This window comes from Microchirus variegatus (assembly GCF_963457635.1).
Source record: "Microchirus variegatus genome assembly, chromosome: 22".
Taxonomy (NCBI): domain Eukaryota; kingdom Metazoa; phylum Chordata; class Actinopteri; order Pleuronectiformes; family Soleidae; genus Microchirus; species Microchirus variegatus.
Genome location: NC_139823.1, coordinates 8214805 through 8227418, shown reverse-complemented (window position 1 = coordinate 8227418; position 12614 = coordinate 8214805). Strand labels below are relative to the sequence as shown.

The 12614-nt window shown below is 40.8% G+C and overlaps 2 protein-coding genes across 3 annotated transcripts in view; both read left to right on the top strand.

The window, feature by feature from the left end:
- baz2bb (bromodomain adjacent to zinc finger domain, 2Bb) overlaps window positions 1-9308 on the top strand; it is a 35486-nt gene extending 26178 nt beyond the window's left edge. For both annotated transcript variants that reach the window (XM_083908963.1, XM_083908962.1), the window contains exons 22-37: window positions 26-280; window positions 1190-1413; window positions 1970-2044; window positions 2142-2376; window positions 2455-2517; window positions 2611-2737; window positions 2823-3541; window positions 3738-4014; window positions 4147-4299; window positions 4641-4795; window positions 4895-5100; window positions 5223-5361; window positions 6250-6396; window positions 6739-7040; window positions 7165-7308; window positions 8114-9308. In XM_083908963.1, coding sequence (XP_083765089.1) covers window positions 26-280; window positions 1190-1413; window positions 1970-2044; window positions 2142-2376; window positions 2455-2517; window positions 2611-2737; window positions 2823-3541; window positions 3738-4014; window positions 4147-4299; window positions 4641-4795; window positions 4895-5100; window positions 5223-5361; window positions 6250-6396; window positions 6739-7040; window positions 7165-7308; window positions 8114-8261 — 3369 coding nt within the window. In that variant the 3' untranslated portion in view covers window positions 8262-9308. The remainder of the gene's footprint in view (window positions 1-25; window positions 281-1189; window positions 1414-1969; window positions 2045-2141; window positions 2377-2454; window positions 2518-2610; window positions 2738-2822; window positions 3542-3737; window positions 4015-4146; window positions 4300-4640; window positions 4796-4894; window positions 5101-5222; window positions 5362-6249; window positions 6397-6738; window positions 7041-7164; window positions 7309-8113) is intronic.
- A 1579-nt stretch (window positions 9309-10887) lies between these two features.
- Window positions 10888-12614, top strand: part of LOC310942978 (WD repeat, SAM and U-box domain-containing protein 1) — a gene marked incomplete at both ends in the record, with an annotated part of 49918 nt that continues 48191 nt past the window's right edge. The window contains one exon of the mRNA XM_083908452.1: window positions 10888-11285. Within this exon, the coding sequence (XP_083764578.1) occupies window positions 10888-11285 (398 nt within the window). The remainder of the gene's footprint in view (window positions 11286-12614) is intronic.

Genomic DNA, 12614 nt, shown 5'->3' with positions numbered 1-12614 from the left:
TTTTGATTTGTATGTTTTTGTCCAGCTACTTCCAGAATTGTCGCGTGTCCCTGGTCTGGTCCTGCCAGGAAACACCTTCTCTGACTGCCTGATGGTGCTGCAGTTTCTGCACAGCTTTGGAAAGGTCTTGGGATTAGAAGTGAATTTATACAACCTCAAATTAAACGACCTTCAGGAAGGGTTGCTCAACATCAGAGGGGGTTTGGGCAAGGTGCAGGACCTGCTTGTGAGCATGCTCTCTGTGGCTGTGTGTGATCCTGGTATACCTGCAGGTCATAAGGTGAGTCTCCGGTATAGCATTTGGACATTGGTTGAATTGCGAATGCTGCATATCCTGTAAATCCTGTACACATATGCACACACATGCATATCTGTTGCACTATGCCACATTTATTGTAGAAACTAGTGCAACTGGTGTCCCTTAAACCATGGCTACTCTTGGAGGGAAAGGCTAAAAAAGTTTGACATTTGATGTCAAAAAGGATTGCATTAAGAGACAAAATGCACCAGTGTGTTTCTTTCACTACCTTCAGCCCTTTCTGCAGTAAAATGGATTACATACGTACATTGTATTTACATACATACATTATATGTATGTAAGTATGCTTTATAATACTTTTAATACTTTCTTGTACATTTCTAATTTATATCCCTATTGGTCTTATTCACATTTGTCTTATTTTATGACTTATTCCATTACTATTTTCTACCTTTATCCTGCTTTCACATCTAATTTAATCTAAATACAATTAAGTCATAGTAAAATAGGGTTTGTTGTACTAAAGATATTAAATAAAACATTTATTGGTAATACTGTATAACATTATAACAGCGTAGCTTATAGTGCATTTATACATTCTGTCCTTGGCTGTTCACAGTTTTTAGTATGCATCTCAGGTTTAAGCCACAAATAGCAACAATTTAGCTATAGGGTGTAATCATGTCTTTACATGATTTTTGATGATGATACAAGGGCATCTTAAACTGTTGTATCCTCAAGGAGATGTTAATAAATCACTTTAGATTGCCAGACTATCATCATTTCATAATAATCCCTACATGCTAGATGTGTCCCAGTGGTTGTACAGTGAATGTTGTCAAGAGATGATTGATCCAAGGAGATAAGATAATAAAAACACATTTGTTTACATTGACTAAACTCCACTTTCATTGACGTTGTTTCTCTTAGAACAAAACTTGCCTGGGGGAACTCTTGAGTAATGTGAAAATCAACCGAGGCAACGTGTCTGAGATCCTGCGAATCTACGTGGAAGCTCATTGTGAGCAGACAGAACTCGCTGCTCTGGCTGCCAGCCTCAGAACGAAGGCTTTTCAGGCCCACACTCCGTGTCAGAAGGTGTCCATGCTCGTATTCCTGGTGAATGAGCTCTGCTGTAGTAAAGCTGTGATCAGGTGAGAGACCTGCCTCCTTTCTCTTGTTTTGTCTTTTGTAATACACTATCTGACAAGCTGCCGTTCTTTCAAAGCAGTGTTTGTGGGCTGTTCACAACCAAAACTAAGCTAACACTAAAATAAGTTGGTCTTTGTCAGGTTTGACACATTTGTCACTAAATAAACCATTGTTGGTTTGTAAAATTGATTTGAGTGCACTGTAGAAACAATTCTTATCAGCCTCATCGTGCTTTATTTAACACTGTTGCCTTTGAGAGTGGAAGATATTGCCTTGTTTTATTCATGATGGCTTAAATTTCCGATGAAAAAACAGATGTATCAAAAGGAATATGACAAGATCGTGGTCTGATGGATGGTTTCAAAAGGTTGCATCAAACCGCTTTTCATTAATCTTTTATTAGTGCCAGTATTACTTTGAAAGGCATCTGATGCTGGCTACATTGAGGTGCAATAATGTATTATTTACCTCTTTTTATACATTTATGCTATATAAATAAAGTGGATTGGATTGGATTCCTATACATGGACACTTTTTAAACATATATTTCTATTTCAGTGAGATTGACAAAAACATAGATCACATGTCCAACCTGAGGAAGGATAAATGGGTTGTTGATGGAGAGCTGCGCAAGTGAGTGTAACATTTCTATAACCATTTACAAATAGATTGTGTGCACTCTGCACAAAGGCAGAGTTTCATATGTCTTCTGTCCAATTTTCCTTCAAAGGCTAAGGAGCATCCACACCAAGAAGACAGGGAAGAGAGACAGCAATGCTGGAGGAGAGGACAACCTCACCTTTGTCATCCCCAGTGCCAAAAACAAATGCAAGCAGAAAGAAGGGGATAGTGAGGAAGAAGAGGACGAGGATGATGACACTGAGGACCAGGGAGACGATGAGGATGAGGAGGAAGAAGATTCAGGGGGAAAGAAAGGGAAGAAATCAGAGATGTGTGAAGAGGAGGTCTGTACAGTAAGAGTAAACCAGTGTTGTAATAAATGTCGGCTGGTCCACTGAACTCAAACTAATGTTTTCATCCAGGATGACAGTGTTCACTCAGCCAACATAGACGAGCTGGAGGAACAGATTGAGAAAACATACAAGGTGAATTTAACTGACATCATTTCCTCTGAATAAGCTTGACAATTCATTTTGTTTAATTGATCATAGGTAAACCTCTACTTTCTGTCTCTTTAGCAACAAAGTCACATCAGGCAGAAGCTGTTTGAGTCATCCCACTCGTTGCGCTCCATGATAATTGGACAGGACCGCTACAAGAGGAGTTACTGGCTCCTCCCACCGTGTGGCGGCATCTTTGTTGAAGGCAAGGAGAGTTGCGAAGGTGCCTGACATCTTATCTTTATATCTTTATACATTTTTGTCTGAGCTCATCTCTTAATGTTTCTCAGGTTATGAAGCGTTGGAGAAGGAGAAGGAAAGACAGGAGACCGTGCAGGTGATCAGAGTAAAAGAGGAGCAGCTGGAAGAGATTACGATGCCAGCGGTGTCCAGCCTGGCACTGAGCACAGACAGAGACACAGCCGCTGAGGAGAGCCAACAGGACAAAGACAGTCGCAATCTTTTCCTCCAGAACCCTGGCTCTCTATCTAAGCTCAGCAAACTACTTGAAGTAGCCAAACTGGCTCAAGATTCAAACCTCAATTCTGATAACAGTCAGAACTGTCACTCGGCTAAAACCCCCACCACTGCATCTTATCCCTCAATTCCCAGCTCTCATACAGGAATATCCTACAGCCCCCTGCCTGCAAACGCTCATCAGAGACTTGGAGATAAGATGGATACAGTGCCATCACCGCTTTGTGCCCCACAGCTCCAAAGCAGCCCATGGATAACCTGTAGTCCTCAGCATGTCCTTCAGCACGATCAAGATAGCTTCCTTCAGCTTTCCAAGATAGCGATGGATAAAAGCAGCCAGTGGTTTACACTCTTGCCTCGCTCTCCTTGTGACGACTGCTCAGTCACTTCAGGCTCCAGCCCGAGTGCTTCCTCCTCTTCTCCACAGACCACAAGCACCAAATCCCCCTCCTCGCTGTCCCCTAATACCCCTGCTACAGCCAGCTACAACACTGCTGCTCAAATCAATAACAGACATTCGCCCGTCCTTCAGGTTGGTGGATAACAGTAATGTGATCATCATATCAGTCACCAGGGTTTGTTTTTCATAGAACATTGACAAATGTTGCAAGTATTATTCTGTATTACATGACAATTTCCTCATGCTGCAGACCCAGTCCCAAATATTATAAATTATACATGTGGTTAGTGGAGTAAAACTGTGTGTGTGTGCGTGTTCTTCCTCTCAGCAAGAAAAATCTGGCAGTGATCAAAGCAGACTGACACTGAGTGACGTGTCCAGTGCTGCAATGAGTCCCAGCCTGCCCTTCTCTGGCACTTCTATACCCCCCATGCTGGATCGGGCCTCCCAGCATGCAGAGACTAACGGGATTGGGGTAAATAACAACACTGTCAACAAGAGTGAGACCCCAGAGGCCCTTAGTGACATGTGTCCCTCTGCCTCATCTCCTGCTGTGGATGTGGCCAAGACCCAGGACTACCCTCGACCTCAGCCTATTCCCCAGGGTAAGAATGGCTCGCTGCCATTTTTGGACAAATAGAGCGTGCTGGAATAATGATATTCACCACCCAGACAGGACTGAATGACACACTGTGATCTGTGTGTGGTCAAATTTGTGCCGTTTTATGTGTTTTCAGAGATGATGCGCGGTTGGTGGCGAGTGTCCGACACGCAGGAACTGCACAGTCTGGTGAAGGCGCTGCACAGCCGAGGCATCAGAGAGAAAGTCCTGCAGAAACAAATCCAAAAACATATGGAGTATGTGATCCAACTCTGTGACAACAGCAAAGGTGGTGTATCCATATCTTCCCTGCTCTTTTCTGCTCTGTTTGTCTCTGTCAAGGAGGTTATATCAAAGTTTTAAACTGATTTTGATCAAGTTTTCTGGATATTGTGGCTCATAGAAGAAATTATGTGATGGTGGTTGTTAATTTAGGTGTTAAATTAGTTAAATTAAGTGAATGTACCGGCTCTGGGTTCATTTGAAAGGCCTTTGTGTCTCTAGCTCGAAATCTATTCACATGCAGTGATATAAATAAACATGCTATTGATTTTTTTTAATATATGTCATCTGGTATCAGACCGAAATATGTATAATCACTGTCTGACCGTCTGTCTGTGTGTATGGCAGTGATTGATGTGTCAGCGCTGGAGAAGCTGGAGGGGTGTGAGAAGATGGTGGAGAGTTGGAATGTGGAGGACCAGGCCATGGACGTGGACGTCAGCCTTCTGCAGCAGGTCGAGGATCTGGAGAGAAGAGTCGTCTCGGCTGGCCTGCAGGTCAAGGTACAGGCAAGGAAGCACAGTGCTTTATTGATTTCTTTAGCTCGTAGAGGTGAGAAACATCCCTTTATCCCAAATTAATCTTAGTTGCCATTTCCTCAGGGATGGACACACCCTGAGCGACACTCGGACAGAGAGGATCTGGTCTATCATGAGCACATGCCGGGCTCTTCCCCAGCTCCTGACAGCAAAGGTTGGAGAGAAACCAACCCAGAGAAACGTCCTGACACTGTGCTGCGTCAGCCTAATAATCCACTTGATATCGCAGTCATGAGGCTGGCAGAGTTGGAGAAGAATATTGAACAAAGGTAGAAGACGTGGTGTGTTACTGTGCATGATGAATCACACCACAATAAGCGCTAACCTCTTTTAATTTTACTAATGGCTGCACAAAACTAGACCATTTTCCCCCTTATGTGTTTTTTCACAGCAGTGAGGAGAAGAAGGTGGATCCTGGGATGAGGCTGTGGCACGAAGCCCTCAGTCAAGTCCGCAGCTCGGCTCAGCTGTCGCTCTGTATTCAGCCGCTGCAGAAATCCATTGCCTGGGAGCGCTCCATCATGAAAGTGGTTAGTAACGCCTCATTTCTCCCCCTCGCTCTCCATCAAAGATTTGTTTTTATTATGTCCACACCAGTGACAAGTCATTGAGAGAAATTATGGTTCCAGGTTTGTTCATGGGTGTGATCCCTCCTGGAAGCCGATTGGAAATTTCTAAATTTGGATTAGAGAACACATTTATGGACATACATTTGGCATTTTCACATTTGGAAGACTAATAAATTCTGCCGTATTGTATCTGATAAGACAAAGGCAATTTTTGTAGAGTTTATATTGCCATGTTTCAGATTAGTATGAACTGTGTAATAAATAAAAAAATATGATGGAGCATTAGCGCACACACTCGCCATCAAAACCTAAACTACTCTATTTTCTATTACAAGGATCACAACATCAAGGCGTGAACTGTTTCCAACATGGATGCATTACATGTTTTTATAAGCTTAGAAGATTGAGCTGTCAAAAATAGTAGAATTAAATGTGATTATTGTCAAGTTTCAAGTTGTGATTTAGATTTAAAAATGAATTCTGGTCTTTATTCAGTGCCATAACTCAGGAGCAAACCGTGACCATAATTCCTGCAAAGTCACTGGTTACAGTCACAGGGTGCTCGTGTTAATATAATTGATAACTCATTACATATGATTATAACGTCATGAATAAAACATTCTAGGCTGGTTGTTAAAAGTATACAGGCAGCAGAGGAAAAGAGATTAAAGGTTGTGCATGCAGCATGCATTTAGAGAGCATCATTATCAGGAATATAAGAGAGCAGCACAATCAGCAAAAAATTAAATCTGCCTGCATAGAATTACATTAATGTATGAAGATGAAAAGAGTGACACACAGTTTGTCTCTTTGAATTTGTGGCTACATATGTTTTGCTTTTGTTTGCAGCACTGCCATCATTGTCAAAAGGGAGATAATGAAGAGCTGCTCTTACTTTGTGACGGCTGTGACAAAGGCTGCCACACATACTGCCATAAACCCAAGATCAGCAAAGTACCCGACGGAGACTGGTTTTGTCCCACTTGTGTTTCAAAGGTACACGAGCACCGTGTTGTTTATTCACAGAGCTGTTATTCTACTCTCTTATCACATGTTTGCAGGTTCACTTAAATATCCATTTTGTGGAGGGGCGGGGCCTAAGAGACCCAAGAGAGAACCCATTAACATTTTGAGCAGATCTAATTTAAGTGGGGGACATTTTTTCCCCAGGCTTATTGTAAGAGGAAGAGGGCATTTTTATTGTCTTGTCTCTTTTTCCTTCATATTAACTTAAACAATGAATTGTTTCACATCTACACATATAGTCCAATGTATAAATCTAGATAAGACATGCTGCGTGTGCTTCTCAGTCGTTGAAATGTACATCCTGTCTTCCAGGAAAGTGGTCAATCCCCCCAGAGTGCGAAGAAACGAAACCCGACAGCTTCAGGAGCGAAGAAAGGCAGTGAGTTAAAAAAAAGTGGTAAATCATCTGTGGTTGGAGAACTCGTCAAAGAGGAGGCTTCCAGCAGCAGCAGCAGCAGCAGCAGCGTGCCAAAAAAAGCTACCAGGGAGTTAAAGAAGAGAAATTCAGAAGACAATCCGTCCAGCAGCTCCCAGGCCAATCATGACAGCGTCGCATCCTGTGCCAAAAAAGCCAAAACGGCCATAGATAATGTGAATGGATTGTCAAAGTGCAGGTATAGATGAACACATACTACACATTTATCATTTGTGTACAGTTCTGAATCTCTTAGTCAATCTCTAACAGGTGAAACCACAATAAATGTACATTTGAATCACATGTGGTTGTTTCCTCTCCAGTGTGCTGCTGGCTGAGCTGGAGGCTCATCAGGACGCGTGGCCCTTTCTCACTCCAGTCAACCACAAAGCCGTACCTGGATACAAGAAAGTCATCAAGAGGCCCATGGACTTCTCCACCATCAGAGAAAAACTCCAAAACAACCAGTATGTTTGCATTACTGTCACAGTGGTGCTTGTTAAAGGTCCAGTGTGTAAGAAATAGTGACATCTAGTGGTGAAACTGCAGAGTGCAACGAATGCAGGACTCCTCTCCTCACCCCTAGGGAACTATGGTGACCTTCACACCAAAAAAAAAAAAAATGGAACCACTCTTTGGCTCTCTCCTCTTTTCCAGGTGTATGCATCAGGTTTATTTAGGTGAAGCAGTTTTTCTTTGTACAGTTAGCTTCTGCTTCAAAACACACACTAGAAAAATGGCAGCACAAGATGGTGGCCTTAGGAACACAAGACCATTACATAATGTACATGTTAACCCATCTTATAAGATTTCATGGCTGTAGAATTGCCAAAAGTTCTCCTGCCCCTTTTTCCAAGATAACTAACCCTGGACAGATCGCCAGTCCATAGTTTTTGAATTTTCTAGATGTCACAAACGATCCAGGAGTTACGGTAATGAGTAGCACGCATGCCAAAAGGTCGAAGGCATACTATTAGACTGGGGATGTAGTGTACAGGTACATTTTTGTCACTAGGGGTGCAGAAATGTTTCTTTAGAGGTACAAACAAGCAGGTACACATTTTAAAGGTACAGTGTACCCTGATAGGGTACAACTGGAGCGACAAAGCATTTGTACCTTTTTAGGCACAGACTCGTACTTTGATTTCTTAGTGTGTACTGTAAATGGAAATGTTACAAACTGGACCTTTAAGAAGACAATATCTTGTATTTGTTATGTAATATGAATTTTTATATGAATATGAAAGTTTATAAGTTTTCTAATGATTGCAGGTACTTCAGTTTGGACCCGTTCATCGTTGACATGAACCTGGTTTTTGATAACTGTGAAAAGTTCAACGAAGACGATTCAGAAATTGGACGAGCCGGACACAACATGAGACGATTCTTTGACAAAAGATGGACTGAACTGCTGATGTAAAAAAAAAAAGTTAGAGTAAAAGGTGTGGACTTCACAGGTGTTCACTCCTCCTCATATATGAAACGTCCTCTTAGGTGTTGGTCTTCTCTTCACCTGTGATAAAGTCAATATTGATCAAACAGTGGTGCAATGTGGAAGGACAAACTGCTGCTACATTAGGTGATAAAAGCCCTTTGTGGAAAAGCGTCTTTAAGTGCAATATTATTCTGTTTATCAAAAGTACTGACTCTTAGACTCAACATTGTGTTTGGGAATCAAAGATTTCCAATGTGTGTACGACACTGACTCAACGGTGCAGGCTTTGTATACATGTTTATTTATTTTTTCAGTATTTATGATTATGATTATGAAGAAACGGTACAAAATGGCACACAGCTTAAATGGAACATGTTTTTTTTTTTCTGTACTCCTGAACAAGCCACTCCAAAAAAACAATGTTTACATCACTTTCACTTTAGGTGCTTGCAGAGTTACTAATTAATCCTCTGCAGTTAATTGTGAAAAAAAAAACAAAGATATCGCTGACACATTTATACTGTTGAATAAATGTCATTAGGTACATTTCTAGAATGTATTGCCAATACATAAAAGGCTTGATTGGATTATGTTTTCAGTGCATCACGATGTTTGTAGCATTTAATACAGTCTGTGTTTTACACACTGCCTGTACTGGACATCCACTCAAACACTAGCCTCATCAACTTTATACAACAAAATGTTAACTTTCTCAGAGTGTTTACTTTGAATTGGATCGATGTGGTGCGTAGTATTTCCTCCTCCTTTTCTTCTCCAGGCAGAGACTTTGTCAGATGTCCTGTGGACAGACATGAATCCTGCACTGGGCTTTAACCCAGTTGGGAGTTGGATTGAGTCACAGTCCACTGGAGGCATCTCCACACAGCTGAAGTCAGGAGACTGGAAGTAACTGTATTTTATGAAACGAGTAGCAGCTTTTTGTAGGCATATTATTTTTTAATAGTTGATGTGAAGTAGTGGTTGAATGTACTTTTTTTTTTTTCTTTCCAAAAATAAAAACTGTTAAGCACTCACTATCTCAGGCTTTCTGGGGCAAGGTATCAAACATGTTTTTAATTAAGTCAAAATGAGTTAAGTAGTAATGGAATTTAAATTAGTTAATTCACTACAGTACAGTAAGTCTACTTAACTGGAATATGTATTCTGCTCTTTAAGTACTTAAATGTCAAAACTATTTTCACTGCGTTCTCACATTTAACGCTGTGTATGTCTTAAACAGAGCTCAAATCAGTGAGTGGATGACTTATCACCACTTTTCCTTGCCGGTGCTGATATCACAACCTTGAATATCGAGCGACACAGATTATGTTACGTTACATTATGTCGACTTAGAAGGGAATTGAGTTACAACCTGCCAAGGGTGGAGTTGAACTTGTGACTACGATGTCTCTGCACACGGATTACTGCTCTTAACCACTGAGCTACCCTACAGATATCAGGCAATTGTGCAAATCAACATATTTGTTTGTTTCCAATTTACCAAGCCAAAAAAAAATTACATTACAAAAACAATGCTTCAAATGTATAATATTCCACTCCTATAAAGCAGAAATAAAAACCCACATGTTTTTTTGTGCTAGGTGAAGCCTTTGTGTGAAATTTATTGTATATTCTTCTATTGTAGCAGATCAGATTTTACATTTTTTTCCATATTCTGAGTATTATATTAATAAAGCTTAGTTAGATTTGTATTGGCTGTGATGTTTGTAAGGGGCATTAAAAGTGTCATAACGCCATTGCAAATAATAAACAAATACATTCTATTTATCTACTAGAATTAAAAAGTAAAAAATAGGTTTGAATCAACTCTAAATAATGACTTCTTTACATGATATTTAGCAGACGGACTTGAGTGGAGTTGAACTTGTGATCATGTCATTCATTACACGAGATAACGGTCTTACCCACTGAACTAACCCATCCCAAACGTGCTGTTTTAATGTGCCATATGTAAGAATGTGGCCAAAAACGGTTACTACATTCAAATTCAAAATACAGAGGTCTTTTAGGTTTCGTTTTTTGACGTAACTGGCAACCCGTGTTTTGCTCGGCAGCTGAGACTCTACTGACTGCAATGATTTGTAGACGGCGGTAGGTGGCGCCACATGCCAAAACATGATTTGCAGTCTGCAAAATATTTTTTTTTATGCAAATATTTTGTCTGTACTGTTGTTGTTGGTGAGTTCAGTTTGTTATATGAACATTATTCCTGAGACTCTGTGACATATTAGGAGGATTTTATGGCCAGTTGTTCTAGATTTATTACATAATGCACCTTTTTTATAATTCAGTGTCAGTGCATTTTAGGAGACATTTATTCTAGAATTAGTAATAAATAAACTGAAATGAAGTTTGGTCTGTAAAAATAAAGCTTTAAAAACAGCACTGTGTCTATAGGCATCACATGACTTATGACTGATAAGATAAACGCAGCTGTATAACGGAGCTCAAACAGGAAGTAGTGTGACACTCATCAGAGACACCTGTTCAGGTGTTCGTCATCAGCTCCACACTTTAGCTCTTTTTTTTGAGAGGTTTGCGCCACCTTGTGTGTGAAGAGCTTCCTCCAAACACACAGACGCACACAAAAATGGTGTCACTAGTTTGTACTCTTGGACAGCACACGGACGAGCTGAGCTGCTGCGCCTTCTCTCCGGCCCTGCTCGCCACCTGCTCCGCGGATAAAACGCTCCGTGTGTACAGCACGGCGGAGTTCACCGAGCTCCCCTTCTCTCCTCTCTCTGGACACGGGTATGGCGTTCACTGCTGCTGTTTCAGCTCCTGCGGTCGCTTCCTGCTCAGCTGCTCCACAGACGGATCCATCATCGTGTGGAGGCTGGACACAGGTGAAGTGGCGGAGGTGCTGCAGCACCCGGGCCGCAGTCCGCTCCGAGTGTGCGCACTGGCTCCAGTCTCCTCTTTGCTGCTGGCCGGAGCCTGCGATGGCACCGTGGCTCTCTGGGACTTCTCCTGCAAGACACTGCGCAGGTACACTTTACCCCTGTTCAGTACATTCAGTGTACACCCTCAGAGACTAGTGATACTACTGTAGTTTTTTTATTTGGAGAGTATTAACTACTGTAAGTACACACAGTAGTGTAGCTACTAACTTTAAAGCTAGTAGCAACACGGTTTAGCATCGGCTTCAATGTGTGTGTGCGTAAGTTACTCAGAGTTACTTACAGGGCCGGCCCAAGCCTCCATGGGGCTTTAAGCAAAATTTGATTTTGGGGCCCCCTGTTACTGCCAATAATAATGATTATTGACAGAGGCGATTCTAGTCTGTAGGGGCCCTAAGCAAACATTCCCAGGGGGCCCTTCCTTCCAACCAGTGTTCATCACCATTATGTTATAAATAATCTGACACCAATGAAAAATGTATGAGTTCAAAATATTTTTTTTTTTTTCAAAATGAATGAAATAACATAGAAAAACCTTGTAATTAAAAAGTATGTGAAAATATAAATGTAAAGAACAATAAAATACTGTAAATAGCTTTTAAAAACTAGATAACTTGGTAAAAAAAAAACATTACACTGTAAAGAACCCACATTATAAAACAATATAAATATATAGAACAATAAAATACTGTAAATAACTGAAAAAAACATATATAAACTGAGTAAAAAAGATATGCATTACACTGTAAATAATCCTCTTCATTTTCCAACTTGCAGAACGATAACTTCACTCAGGTTAAAGTGAGGTGGGGCCCCTTTAGGGAGGTTTCCTACTGAGATGTCATTGCAAATCACCCATTGTTTTTTAAGGTGGACTGAGATGCGGCTGGTCACTGCACATTTCAGTAAAAACAGCCTTCAGGCTCCGAGTGTCGGGGGGCCCCCTATCAGCTTGGGGCCCCAAGCAGTTGCCTGCCTTGCCTGTTTACAAGCTGCGCCTCTGATTATTGATCATTCACACACCGACTACACTAAAGGTATTCTGCTTATTCTACTCACGAATACACTTGTAAAACTAAATTTGAGAACTTATTGTTGCATGGAAACAGACGCCAGATTTGCAAACTTACAGAAAAAGCTTTCAATTAATATTGGGCAAACTCAGCAACTCCCCCTACTGGCGACACAGAGAATCAATACATAAAACCAAACAGTTTAGAAATAAAATATTTATTTAGATACCTTAAGATATTAAGGTCTGAAAATCTAAAAATGTGCACAATCTTTGGGGGATTCAAAATATACTCCTGTAATACAAAGATTTGACTTTTATATGTAAAATAATGTTGATAAAATAAATCAACAGAGGCACCCGGAACAAGGTAATAAATATGGTTTATAAATAAAATATAAAGTT